Consider the following 11,993-nt stretch of genomic DNA (forward strand, 5'->3'; position numbering starts at 1 on the left):
GGAGCCTTCTTTGCTTATTATATTCCTATACTACATACCTGCTTTATATACTGAGAGAAGTGTTTTATTTAACAAGCGAAAAACCAGAAGAATCTCTTAAGTGCTTCTGAGGATGCTAACGCATATGAATGTGTTACTCTAGCTCCAGATGGACAAAATCTTGGAAATGGCTTCTGTGGAGGGTGCCTCCATCTGGGGAAAGGGGCAGATGATAGAATTCTCAAGGTCATTAGAAATGTCAGAAATCTGCTTATGAAGACAGTTATAACCTTAACTCGGAATATTCTACATTTTTCAATGTAAACTTTTCTCTTTTTTTTTGGCCGCACTGCACGGCATGCGGGATCTTAGTTCCCCAACCAGGGATCGAACCCGCACCCCCTGCAGCAGAAGCGTGGATTCTTAACCACTGGACTGCCAGGGAAGTCCCGATGTAAACTTTAACTTGGATTCCTCCTAGCTAATCATAGAACAAATAACTTTTTTGTAGCATTTTCCAATAAGCAATGTCACTATTTTATTTATAAGCCTGTTTAATTCAACTCAAATAAGTAAACTCAAAATTTATTCTGTTGCTGAAATATCACCTTCTATAAATAAGTTTTTTGTAACTAAGCTCCCTTAGAGCATATTCTTACTTTTTCAGAACTGTAGGTGGATAAATTGGGTACAACGAAGCAGCGAGGTGCTTCACTTGGAGGTCTTGAAACAACTTTGTTAGCTGTGGGTGGGCACTTAGAACACCTGGTATTTTCCATAGGAAACTGGGTTTTCCTTTGTCCTGAGCTGCAGTTTGGCTCCCTAGGATGTTTTCTGTATAGAAGCGGGGTGGGGGGGGGCGGCATTTCCAAATCTGTGTGTGTGTTTTGCTGTGCTCATCCAGGAGGCAGGGAAAGCCAGAACGGGCTGCCTCTGGGGCACGTCTGTGCTCTGAAGTGAAACAGGATTCACACGGGATGTTCCAGAAGAACTGGATTTTGGCCCATGGAGAGTTGATAAAATGAATGGAGAAACAAAATGTCTCTTTTCAGAATTGGGTGTTTATGGACATTCATTTTGATGCCTGGTCTCTTCAGAATTAGCCTATAACACTTCCTGTATTTCTGGAACACTTTTCTTATATTTCTGAAACATTTGTCTATCAGGTGGTTCTCTCTAAATGACCTAGTTTGTGCGAACCTAGTTTTTTCTTTTTAATCAGTTTATTAACTGATTTTTTTTAAAACCATCAAAAAGATGGTTCAGAACAATTTAGCAATAAAATTTCCACGAGGAATAATGGATTTGGCCTTGAATGCACACTAATTTGTATCAGAAGTGACTTCTAAGTCTGTTAGCTAAACGATATGCAGATTATTAGATGGCAGAGAGTACAGAGGATACCATAGTCATGCTTCATAGCTAGGAGTTCCATCCTGAGGATGTGTTTTGCAGTGAACTGCATTCATCTTTTGGCCTCAGGTATACTAAGTTCTGGTAACATATCCAGATTTAGAATTTCTAGAAGTTGCTGGGATTTTTTGGTAGGCTTCATTTTTTTTTTCCAGTTTTCATAGTTAATATTGATGTTTGGATTTGAATAATAAGTTAGGTAACATGATATCTTATTACATGTGGATTAGTTGACTTTATGATTGTGGTTTACAGATGGTAGTGGTATTATTCAGTGACAGCCTTGATTAATTAGAAACCCGGATTTGCATGTATTGAATACTAAATTTTAAATCCAGATGCATTGGCTTTTGTTTCTGCCTGTTTTTGATTTTTAGAACTACTTTACATCCTGCAAAATTTATTTGGATTATTAAGTCGATGATTAGTTTTTACACTATTTTGTAGGAAACATTTATGGTCACATTGGAAGCCATACAAATTCTCAGCTGCCCAAGTTTTATTAATTTTATTTTCTTAACCTTTGTTTTTAAGGAACTTGGGAAAGTGGATCTAAATTTCTACTTTAATGTATTGGGTCATTTAAATAATTTTTCAGTTCCCTCATACACACATAAGCTTTTCAGTTTTCAAAAGGGACCCCCTAAAGTCTGTAAGTTATTATTTGCTCTGATGCCGAGTGCCCGGCTTTCCCCATCTCAGCATTCATTCCGTGGCATTAGTGAGTGCCTTTGTCCAGGTGTGGTGCTGGCTGGGGGGCAAGTTACACAGCCATTCTTGTCTTTCGTTTGGGTGGTGTGCAGAAACTTACAGATACCACAGCAATACGCAGGGTAGCTCCCAGACAACAAAAACTTATTTCCCCTGGCACTCAAAATTATGTGGTAATAATGCTGAAATGGTGAACATTTTTCTGTTTTCAGAGGTTCAGCATCACAAGGAGAAAAGCACTCACACTTGATTTTAAAGTAATCGGTTGGTATATAAACCTCATTCTCAACTTTAAATAAGCTCATCACCAAACTAGTTTTTAAAAAGTCTAATCAGAATTGTGCCACATTAGATTCATGTTACCTGTGATATAAAATGTCCTGTTAAAAATAGAAAAGATCAGAGAGTACTTATTTTGCCTGCCTGCTTTTAAGTATTCAGAACATACTGGATAAGGATATCTACTCACCTTTTTTGTCAGACTGGGCCAGGGTTTGTGATCCTACCATCAGTGGAATTAGTAAATATCACAAGTTGTACATGTTTTGACTTGACTTAAATTTTTTTTTCCAATAGAAACTATGTTCCAACTTCCTGTCAACAATCTTGGCAGTTTAAGAAAAGCCCGGAAAACTGTGAAAAAAATACTTAGTGACATTGGGTTGGAATACTGTAAAGAACACATAGAAGTAAGTAGCATGTGATTTTTCAATTTTAACATGACTCAGCTTCTGATCCATTACTTTGTGTCAGTGGCCAGGATCGTTAATTCTTAGGGGTGATGCTGTATTTTAACTGCAGCGTTAGCTTTGCCTGAGCTTTCTCAAATAGCCTAACTTGTTCCCTTCTCCCTAAAATGGGCTTTTTCATCTTTGCATCCTGGAGCAAAAGCAGTTACCACTGAGGACGTACCACGTCAGTCATTTTTTACTAGGTGCTTTAAAATGGTCTCTAAATTCAAATCCTTAAAACAACCCCTGGGGGATATAGGAATTCTTATCTCCAATTTACAGATGAAGAACCAGTAAAGAAATAGGTCCACCTCACAGCTGAGCATGTGGCAGGGTCTGTCTGTGAGACTCCAGAGCCTGTTCTCATTCTGATATGCCTGAATGTTCTGATTGACCTTCTGGTTGTTGAGGCGTGGTGGTTTGGGTGCTTGTTGTCTCTTTCCTTGGGATTTGAGCATTTGTTGGCCCTTTTGACCCATCGTAGACTATTATCTTCCCCTAGGTAACAGTTTGGACTTCACAAACTGTTTTTCTAGCCTTTTTATTCTATGAGCTTTATTAACAGCCCTGTGGGATAGCCAGTGCAGTGGTCTCCTCTTCTAGATCTCATTACTCCAGGTCTTGTGGTTAGTTGATCAACAACCTCTGATTGGAAAGAAACGTTTAAAGCTGTTTTCCCCACTAGCCTTTTAAGTTCCAGCTGGCCAGGGACTGTAACTACCTTGTCCATCTTTGTATCCTCAGCACTTAGCACAGTGCTGGGCACGTAACAGGCACTCAGTAAATGTTCGGATGGAATTGAAAGTAAAAAAGCAATTTCCTTCATGCAACAGGTTTTTTTTTTTCCTGGTTCCTGTTAATCCTACTTTAGGGGTATATCATGAAGACTGAAGCTTCTCAAAATTGGGTTTCTCTAGTTATGTCATCCCTGGTGTGGCAGTTCAATCCCTCAAGTTCAGGTAGATCTGCCTGATGAAACAGTCCATTTACTTCCCACGCAGTGGGGTAATCTTCACAAGAATAAATAATGCAAATGTTAAAGGTACCTTTTCTATCCTGCATTTGATTTGTTCCTCCCATTATTGCACCCACTACGTACTCTGGAATATATGTGTACTTGATTTTCCACACTGAACTGTGACCCTTTTAGGAACAAGAGGAATTTTACCATAAAACTTTTTATGTTCCTGTCTCAGGATGGAGGGGATCAAATTTTTACACAAGAATGTAAATTTAACATAATACTACTTGCTTTCTTTGAGTAGCTTTCCTCATTTTGGGGTTGAGAAATCCTGAGTTTTCGTTCCAGTCCAATCCCACCCCGCCCCCATCTCCCACAAAAGATTTTTCTTGCACAGAAGCAGACTATCTCATCTGTAGTACTTACTATAAGTGAACGTTGCTCTCTTACACTCCATTCTAATATTACAACTGATGAGTTATAGTACTCTTACGAAGGGTGCTTTGGTATTAATATATGGCTGAATTTTTTACTTAGTTAGAACTTCCAGTGGTTTCTTTGGAAACATGGTGACCATTAGGGGAATGTTTAGTTGATATAAAAAGTTCAATGTAACATCCATATGCCCTTTTGTATTTCCTAAGAGCTCTATCGATCCTAGTTTAGTTCTTGGTGGTGTCAGTTTTCCTGTGCATCTCCCCAACCCTAGTTAGAGATAGGATTTATATGTAAAGTTGAGCTAGAGTTGATACAATGTTTTTGAAACTTCTTTCACTGTTTTCTAGGATTTTAAACAGTTTGAACCTAATGACTTTTATTTGAAAAACACTACATGGGAGGATGTAGGACTATGGGACCCTTCACTTACAAAAAACCAGGTAAGTGGCACAGGAGACTTCCCCAAAAGGAAGCATCCTCCCTTTTCAGTTCTGCATCTTTCATGGTGTTGCACTGTTTGTAGGCAGCAGCCTAACGTGGGAAGTGTTGAAACTGATTGTTTCATATTTTCCTAAGAGGTAGGGAAAATTAGGAAGAACTTTTGGTCTTTTTTTTTGTCATTGTACTGAAACTTCAAGTGTAAGAGGAATAGGAAAGTTTGTTACTTAAAAGTTGTGAAGCCCACTGTATACCAGCATTCCCCTCTCCTCCCCTAACCCCTGTCAAAAGTTGTTTGGTTCTTCTAATTCTAAAATGTTCCCTCCAGCATTCTGTTCATCTAGGGTATCCATCATTTTTCTGTGTTGCAATCCTTGTTTTTTCTAGAGAAGGGAAGACAGGGCTCTTACTTCCATTTACGTTTTCTTACTCATCTGTGTTGTCACCCAACCTCTCCGGGTAGCCTAAGCCAGCACGTGGGGGATGGCACAGGTGAATCTGTAGGATGGCAGAGTGGTGCAGCTTAATTTTTACAAATTGGAATTAAAAACAGTATTAGGTAATCAAGGGCACCAGCCATGCCGGCAAATATCAATAGGTGATGATATAACAAAAATGGAGTTATAGGTGATGTTTTTTTCCACAGGGAGAAGTGATTATCAATTCAAACTGTACCACTATTTATTTCAAGTGATTGTAGTAATTCTGGATTATTGATCCATTCATCTGTTGGAATGTACTTGGCAGGGAATCAGTACTTTTAAAATCCACCTCAGAAATTTGATAATATAGTCATCTGTTTCTTTCTTAGAAATACCCCAAGAAAGGGTATTAACCAGCAGTCTTAAAATATGAAAGCTTTCCAGTGGGACACATCATTTAGTTAATTCAGTTTTACAAATACTAAAGAAGGGTTGAGCTTTAAGGAAAAACAGAGTATTTCATTTTGGTTCGAATTGGTATCTGAAACAAGGTAGGTTTCTTAGGTTTCTAGGGGAAAAAAGATCACCTCTCACCAAAGTTGTGTTTCACCTATCTTCAAAGGACCAGCTGCACAGATGTTAATGAGCATGGTTCTGTAAGTTGCTCTTTGATACCAGTATATTCTGCAATGCTTTACTTTTTTATTAGCTTTTTAACACCTTGCTTTCCTCACAGTCTGTAGGAAATTTTTATTTAATTTCTTAATTTGAATCAAAGCAGCTGTCACTTCATTACTTCTTTTGAAGCTGCTCTTGCTTAAGAAGGAACAGCATGGCTTGTAGAAGAAAGCCGACTTTTCAAATCATTAGTTTTTTGATCTCAGTGAAACCTGAATACTATACTCTGCTTTGATCAGAGGGGGGAAATGTTTGAGATTTTTGAAGATGAGCCTTTTTTTCTATGAAAATTTTTCCCTGATGGGGAGGATCAAAGGTGTGTCTTTATATCATATTGCCTAATTACACTACAACACTCTGGGCCCTGAGTTTTACTATATAGTGAATCTGAAGCCTTCAGCAACTTACCAATTCACAGAGTAATTGTAGTGATTTCAGCTAGCTTATTCTTATCCTTTCTAACTAAAATGTTTATCTTGAAGCCATTTGTCTTTGGTTTCTCTAAAACCAATGAGCGAATGTGACTCTGGTCTTTTCTAAAAACACTGAGGAAGAACTTTGAATGGAGTTTTTATTTACACTGCGATGCCAAAACAAGTGTTTAGTTTAAAACAGCTTTCTCATTTGAATATTTTATAAATTTATTTTGCATTTTGCAAAAGGAAAAAAATGATACTCAAATCTCAGTGCATTATAGAGTTTCAGTTCTGAAAATAGCATTATGTCTCTTAAAGGACTGTCTGGGGGAAAAAAGCCTAAAACCTGTTACTGCTTATCTGAAGTGGCATTCTGATTCCAGTTTTTGTCTTTTCTTTAGGACTATCGGACAAAACCTTTTTGCTGCAGTGCTTGCCCATTTTCTTCAAAATTTTTCTCTGCCTACAAAAGTCATTTCCGGAATGTCCATAGTGAAGACTTTGAAAATAGGATTCTCCTTAATTGCCCCTACTGTACCTTCAATGCAGACAAAAAGACTTTGGAAACACACATTAAAATATTTCATGCTCCAAACGCCAGCGCACCAAGTAGCAGCCTCAGCACTTTCAAAGATAAAAGCAAAAGCGATGGCCTTAAACCTAAGCAGGCTGACAGTGTAGAGCAAGCTGTTTATTACTGTAAGAAGTGCACTTACCGAGATCCTCTTTATGAAATAGTTAGGAAGCACATTTACAGGGAACATTTTCAGCATGTGGCAGCACCTTACATAGCAAAGGCAGGAGAAAAATCACTCAATGGTGCAGTCCCCTTAGGCACAAATGCCCGGGAAGAAAGTAGTATTCACTGCAAGCGATGCCTTTTCATGCCAAAGTCCTACGAAGCTTTGGTACAGCATGTCATTGAAGACCATGAACGCATAGGCTATCAGGTCACTGCCATGATTGGGCACACAAATGTGGTGGTTCCCCGATCCAAACCCTTGATGCTGATTGCTCCCAAACCTCAAGACAAGAAGGGCATGGGACTCCAATCAAGAATTGGTTCCCTCGCTTCTGGAAACGTCCGGTCTTTACCATCACAGCAGATGGTGAATCGACTCTCAATACCAAAGCCTAACTTAAATTCTACAGGAGTCAACATGATGTCTAATGTTCACCTACAGCAGAACAACTATGGAGTCAAATCTGTAGGCCAGGGCTATGGCGTTGGTCAGTCAATGAGACTGGGTCTAGGTGGCAACGCACCAGTTTCCATCCCTCAACAGTCTCAGTCTGTGAAGCAGTTACTTCCGAGTGGAAATGGAAGATCTTACGGACTTGGGTCAGAGCAGAGGACCCAGGCACCAGCAAGATACTCGCTGCAGTCTCCAAATGCTTCGTCTCTCTCATCGGGCCAGTTAAAGTCTCCTTCCCTCTCCCAGTCACAGGCATCCAGAGTATTAGGTCAGTCCAGTTCCAAACCTACTGCAGCTGCCACTGGCCCTCCCCCACCCAATACTTCCTCAACTCAGAAGTGGAAAATATGTACAATCTGTAATGAGCTTTTTCCTGAAAATGTCTATAGTGTGCACTTCGAAAAAGAACATAAAGCTGAGAAAGTCCCAGCAGTAGCCAACTACATTATGAAAATACACAATTTTACTAGCAAATGCCTCTACTGTAATCGCTATTTGCCCACAGACACTCTGCTCAACCATATGTTAATTCATGGTCTGTCCTGTCCATATTGCCGTTCAACTTTCAATGATGTGGAAAAGATGGCGGCACACATGCGGATGGTTCACATTGACGAAGAGATGGGACCTAAAACAGACTCTACTCTGAGTTTTGATTTGACATTGCAGCAGGGCAGTCACACTAACATCCATCTCCTTGTAACTACGTACAACCTGAGGGATGCCCCTGCTGAATCTGTTGCTTACCATGCCCAAAACAACCCTCCAGTCCCTCCAAAGCCACAGCCAAAAGTTCAGGAAAAGGCAGATATCCCTGTTAAAAGTTCACCTCAAGCTGCAGTGCCCTATAAAAAGGATGTCGGGAAAACCCTTTGCCCTCTTTGCTTTTCAATCCTAAAAGGACCCATATCTGATGCACTTGCACATCACTTAAGAGAGAGGCACCAAGTTATTCAGACGGTTCACCCAGTGGAGAAAAAGCTCACCTACAAATGCATCCACTGCCTTGGCGTGTATACCAGCAACATGACCGCCTCGACTATCACTCTGCATCTGGTCCACTGCAGGGGTGTCGGAAAGACCCAGAATGGCCAAGATAAGACAAATGCACCCTCTCGGCTTAACCAGTCACCAGGCCTGGCACCTGTGAAGCGCACTTACGAGCAAATGGAATTTCCCTTGCTGAAAAAGCGAAAGTTAGATGATGATAGCGATCCGCCCAGCTTCTTTGAAGAGAAGCCTGAGGAGCCTGTTGTTTTAGCCTTGGACCCCAAGGGTCATGAAGATGATTCCTATGAAGCCAGGAAAAGCTTCCTGACAAAGTACTTCAACAAGCAGCCCTATCCCACCAGGAGAGAAATTGAGAAGCTGGCGGCCAGTTTATGGTTGTGGAAGAGTGACATTGCTTCCCATTTTAGTAACAAGAGGAAGAAGTGTGTCCGAGACTGTGAAAAGTATAAGCCTGGTGTGTTACTGGGCTTCAACATGAAAGAATTAAACAAAGTTAAGCATGAGATGGATTTTGATGCTGAGTGGCTATTTGAAAATCATGATGAGAAGGATTCCAGAGTCAATGCTAGTAAAACTGCTGACAAAAAGCTCAACCTTGGGAAGGAAGATGACAGTTCCTCAGACAGTTTTGAAAATTTGGAAGAAGAATCCAATGGAAGTGATAGCCCTTTTGACCCTGTTTTTGAAGTTGAGCCTAAAATCCCTAATGATAACCCAGAGGAACACATACAGAAGGTAATTTCTGAGGATGCTTTAGAGTCTGAGAAGCTAGACCAAAAAGAGGAGGATGGTTCAAAATATGAAACTATTCATTTGACTGAGGAACCAACCAAACTAATGCATGACGCCTCTGATAGTGAGGTGGACCAAGATGATGTTGTCGAGTGGAAAGATGGTGCTTCTCCATCTGAGAGCGGCCCTGGTTCCCAACAGGTGTCAGACTTCGAGGACAACACATGTGAGATGAAAACAGGAACCTGGTCCGATGAGTCTTCCCAGAGTGAAGATGCAAGGAGCAGTAAGCCAGCTGCCAAAAAAAAGGCTACCATGCAAGGTGACAGAGAGCAGTTGAAATGGAAGAATAGTTCCTATGGAAAAGTTGAAGGGTTTTGGTCCAAGGACCAGTCACAATGGAAGAATGCAACTGAAAATGATGAGCGCTTATCCAACCCACAGATTGAGTGGCAGAATAGCACAATTGACAGTGAGGATGGGGAGCAGTTTGACAACATGACTGATGGAGTAGCTGAGCCGATGCATGGCAGCTTGACCGGAGTTAAACTGAGCAGCCAACAGGCTTAAGGGCCAGGTTCTCTGGCATTGGTGACAAATGCTGCAGCCTGGAACTCTGTTCTCCTTTCAGTATGACTGCAAAGCTGTATTCTAACTGGTACTGCCTTTTGAGTGCTGGGTCATCAGGCTGTGGGGACATGTGGCCACTCTGATCCAAGTGGTTATTTCTAAGTCTATGACACATGATTGGCTGATCTTGCTTTAGAACGTGCTGTGACAGGCACAGTAACTAAATGTGAAAAACCAGTAAGTTGGGGGCTCATGAACGCACACGAGAAAAAGCAGAGGTTTATCTGCCTTCTCAACATGTCTTTCCCTCTGTAAAATGTTTGGTTGGATGTCCTTGAGAAGCGTTCTCTTGATTCAAACGGTAGTGTAGGGCCAACGTACAAGCTACCAGTCCAATGTGTATAGTAGACTTCGGGGAAATTGATTTTTTTTCATGTATTCATTCTGAATAGTTGAAATGTATATTTGTACAGTCTTTTAGACCTATTCAAGTGATGCTTATGATATTGTTATTGTGTACCCATCATAGATTTGTTTCTTTTTTTAGTGTTGCCCTTGCTGTGTTAATAAGCGCTGTATCTAGTTGACCTAGCAAAAGCCTGAAACTACGCTAGTGTGGACTTCGGGACAGACTTAGTTTTTGCACATAACCTTGTACAATCTCGCAACAGAGGCCAGCCACATAAGATATATATCTGGACTCTCTTGTATTATAGAATTTTTCTTGTTCTGAATATCCTTGACATTACAGCTGACAAAAACAAAAACTGGTATTTCAGATGTTTTCTGAAATCTTTTAAGCTAAAATCACATGCAAGAATTGACTTCGCAGCTACTAATTTTGACACCTTTTAGATCTGTATGAAAGTGTGTTGTGTTGAAGCAGCAAACCAATGACTGCTGCCTTTTGGATATTTAGTTTTATCTTTAGTTAAACACCACCCTGGTGTAGTCATTTATACCATCTAATATATGACACACTGTTGTAGTATGTATAATTTTGTGATCTTTATTTCCCTTTGTATTCATTTTAAGCATCTAAATAAATTGCTGTATTGTGCTTAATGTAAATACTTGCTTTATTACACATTACAGTCCCGTGTGTCCATTATGTCCTGTGCCAGTCGATGCCATGGCTCCTCTTTCATCCGAGATGGACGTACAGCCACTGAGGAAACTTGCGGAAGACCAAGATTTGCCGTTGGCATAAAGAATGCTTTCTCTCAAGGCACCTGTTGCAAATTCTTTGGTTTGGTTTTTGTCTTTTTCCCTTTTTACTGGCTAAAATAAACATCCTCGAGTTTTTTCAGTTCCCTTTTTGTTAAGGAGCAGAGCCTGCTTATATATGTAAATGTCTCGATGATAAAAGGATGTAAACATAAGTTAGCATTCATTTGCAAGCAGAATCTTAATGCCCTGGTGTTCTTTTGTCTAAATGAAGTAAATGTTAGTTTTCACCTTATAATGGGAACAATTGTACTAAATAGTCAACTTCTCTCTGCTTTTGTTATAACTCTCTGGACCATCTTGCCGTTAAGAAAAAGGCTTCGGAGATGACACGTTTGGAGGGCTGTCAAGATGCAAGGAGCTGGTATGGTGCGTTTACTGTGCATGGATTCCCAAGAGCAACCCCGTACTAAAGAACAGAAAGTTACAAAGAGGCAGAATTAGGCCGATGTTTTTGGCAGTTAGGACAGTGATGGGATGGATGCTGCAATCCATGCAGAGGCTGGTCAGTCACCTCCCCGGGACACTGGCCTGAGGAGCTCTGAAGTGGCTAGTTCCCATGGTTTCTGAGACTCTTCCCAGAGGATTCATCTTGTTAATGCTTTTGCTACCCAGGAATAAAGGTTTTGACCAACGTTCCCGTAAGATGTAAAGTCGTGCCTCTCAAAAACAATACAGGAGAAAGCACAAAAATAGACTAGACCCTTTAGGGTGTTCGGGGCTGGCGTGGAACTACTCTAAATCCATTACACAGCTTATAAATTCTGTGGACACCATTTAGGACAGGATGTCCCCAAGTTAAGATGCTACAGATTGAGAAGGTCTCTTTCCCTTGAGGACAGTAATACCAGCTGCATTTAAGCCATCTCACATTTGTTTTGAAATTAGTCTGCCTAATTAAAAGGTAGGAAGAATTTAGCCTGGGCTTAGGGTCCTACATGGAGTACTAGTGAGAGTTGTGCAAAATAGTGGGGCGGGGTGGGGGGACGTTCCAGGTTGGACATTTGAACAAAGACGAGTATGCCTCCTTGAGGCCTTGAGTGGGCCTTGTTGGCATGTGGAAAAGAGTT

The 11,993-nt window shown here is 40.6% G+C and overlaps 1 protein-coding gene across 4 annotated transcripts in view; it reads left to right on the forward strand.

Moving 5' to 3' along the window:
* Positions 1–10,767, forward strand: part of ADNP (activity dependent neuroprotector homeobox) — a 29,788-nt gene extending 19,021 nt beyond the window's left edge. For 3 of the 4 annotated variants that reach the window (XM_082431751.1, XM_082431750.1, XM_082431749.1), the window contains 3 exons: positions 2,680–2,792; positions 4,581–4,673; positions 6,589–10,767. In XM_082431751.1, coding sequence (XP_082287877.1) covers positions 2,685–2,792; positions 4,581–4,673; positions 6,589–9,696 — 3,309 coding nt within the window. In that variant the 5' untranslated portion in view covers positions 2,680–2,684 and the 3' untranslated portion in view covers positions 9,697–10,767. The remainder of the gene's footprint in view (positions 1–2,679; positions 2,793–4,580; positions 4,674–6,588) is intronic. The other variant, XM_082431752.1, reaches the window with a different exon arrangement.
* Positions 10,768–11,993: the final 1,226 nt, after the last annotated feature.

The sequence above is a fragment of the Balaenoptera physalus genome, assembly GCF_965194825.1.
Source record: "Balaenoptera physalus genome assembly, chromosome: 16".
NCBI classification, from domain to species: Eukaryota; Metazoa; Chordata; class Mammalia; order Artiodactyla; family Balaenopteridae; genus Balaenoptera; species Balaenoptera physalus.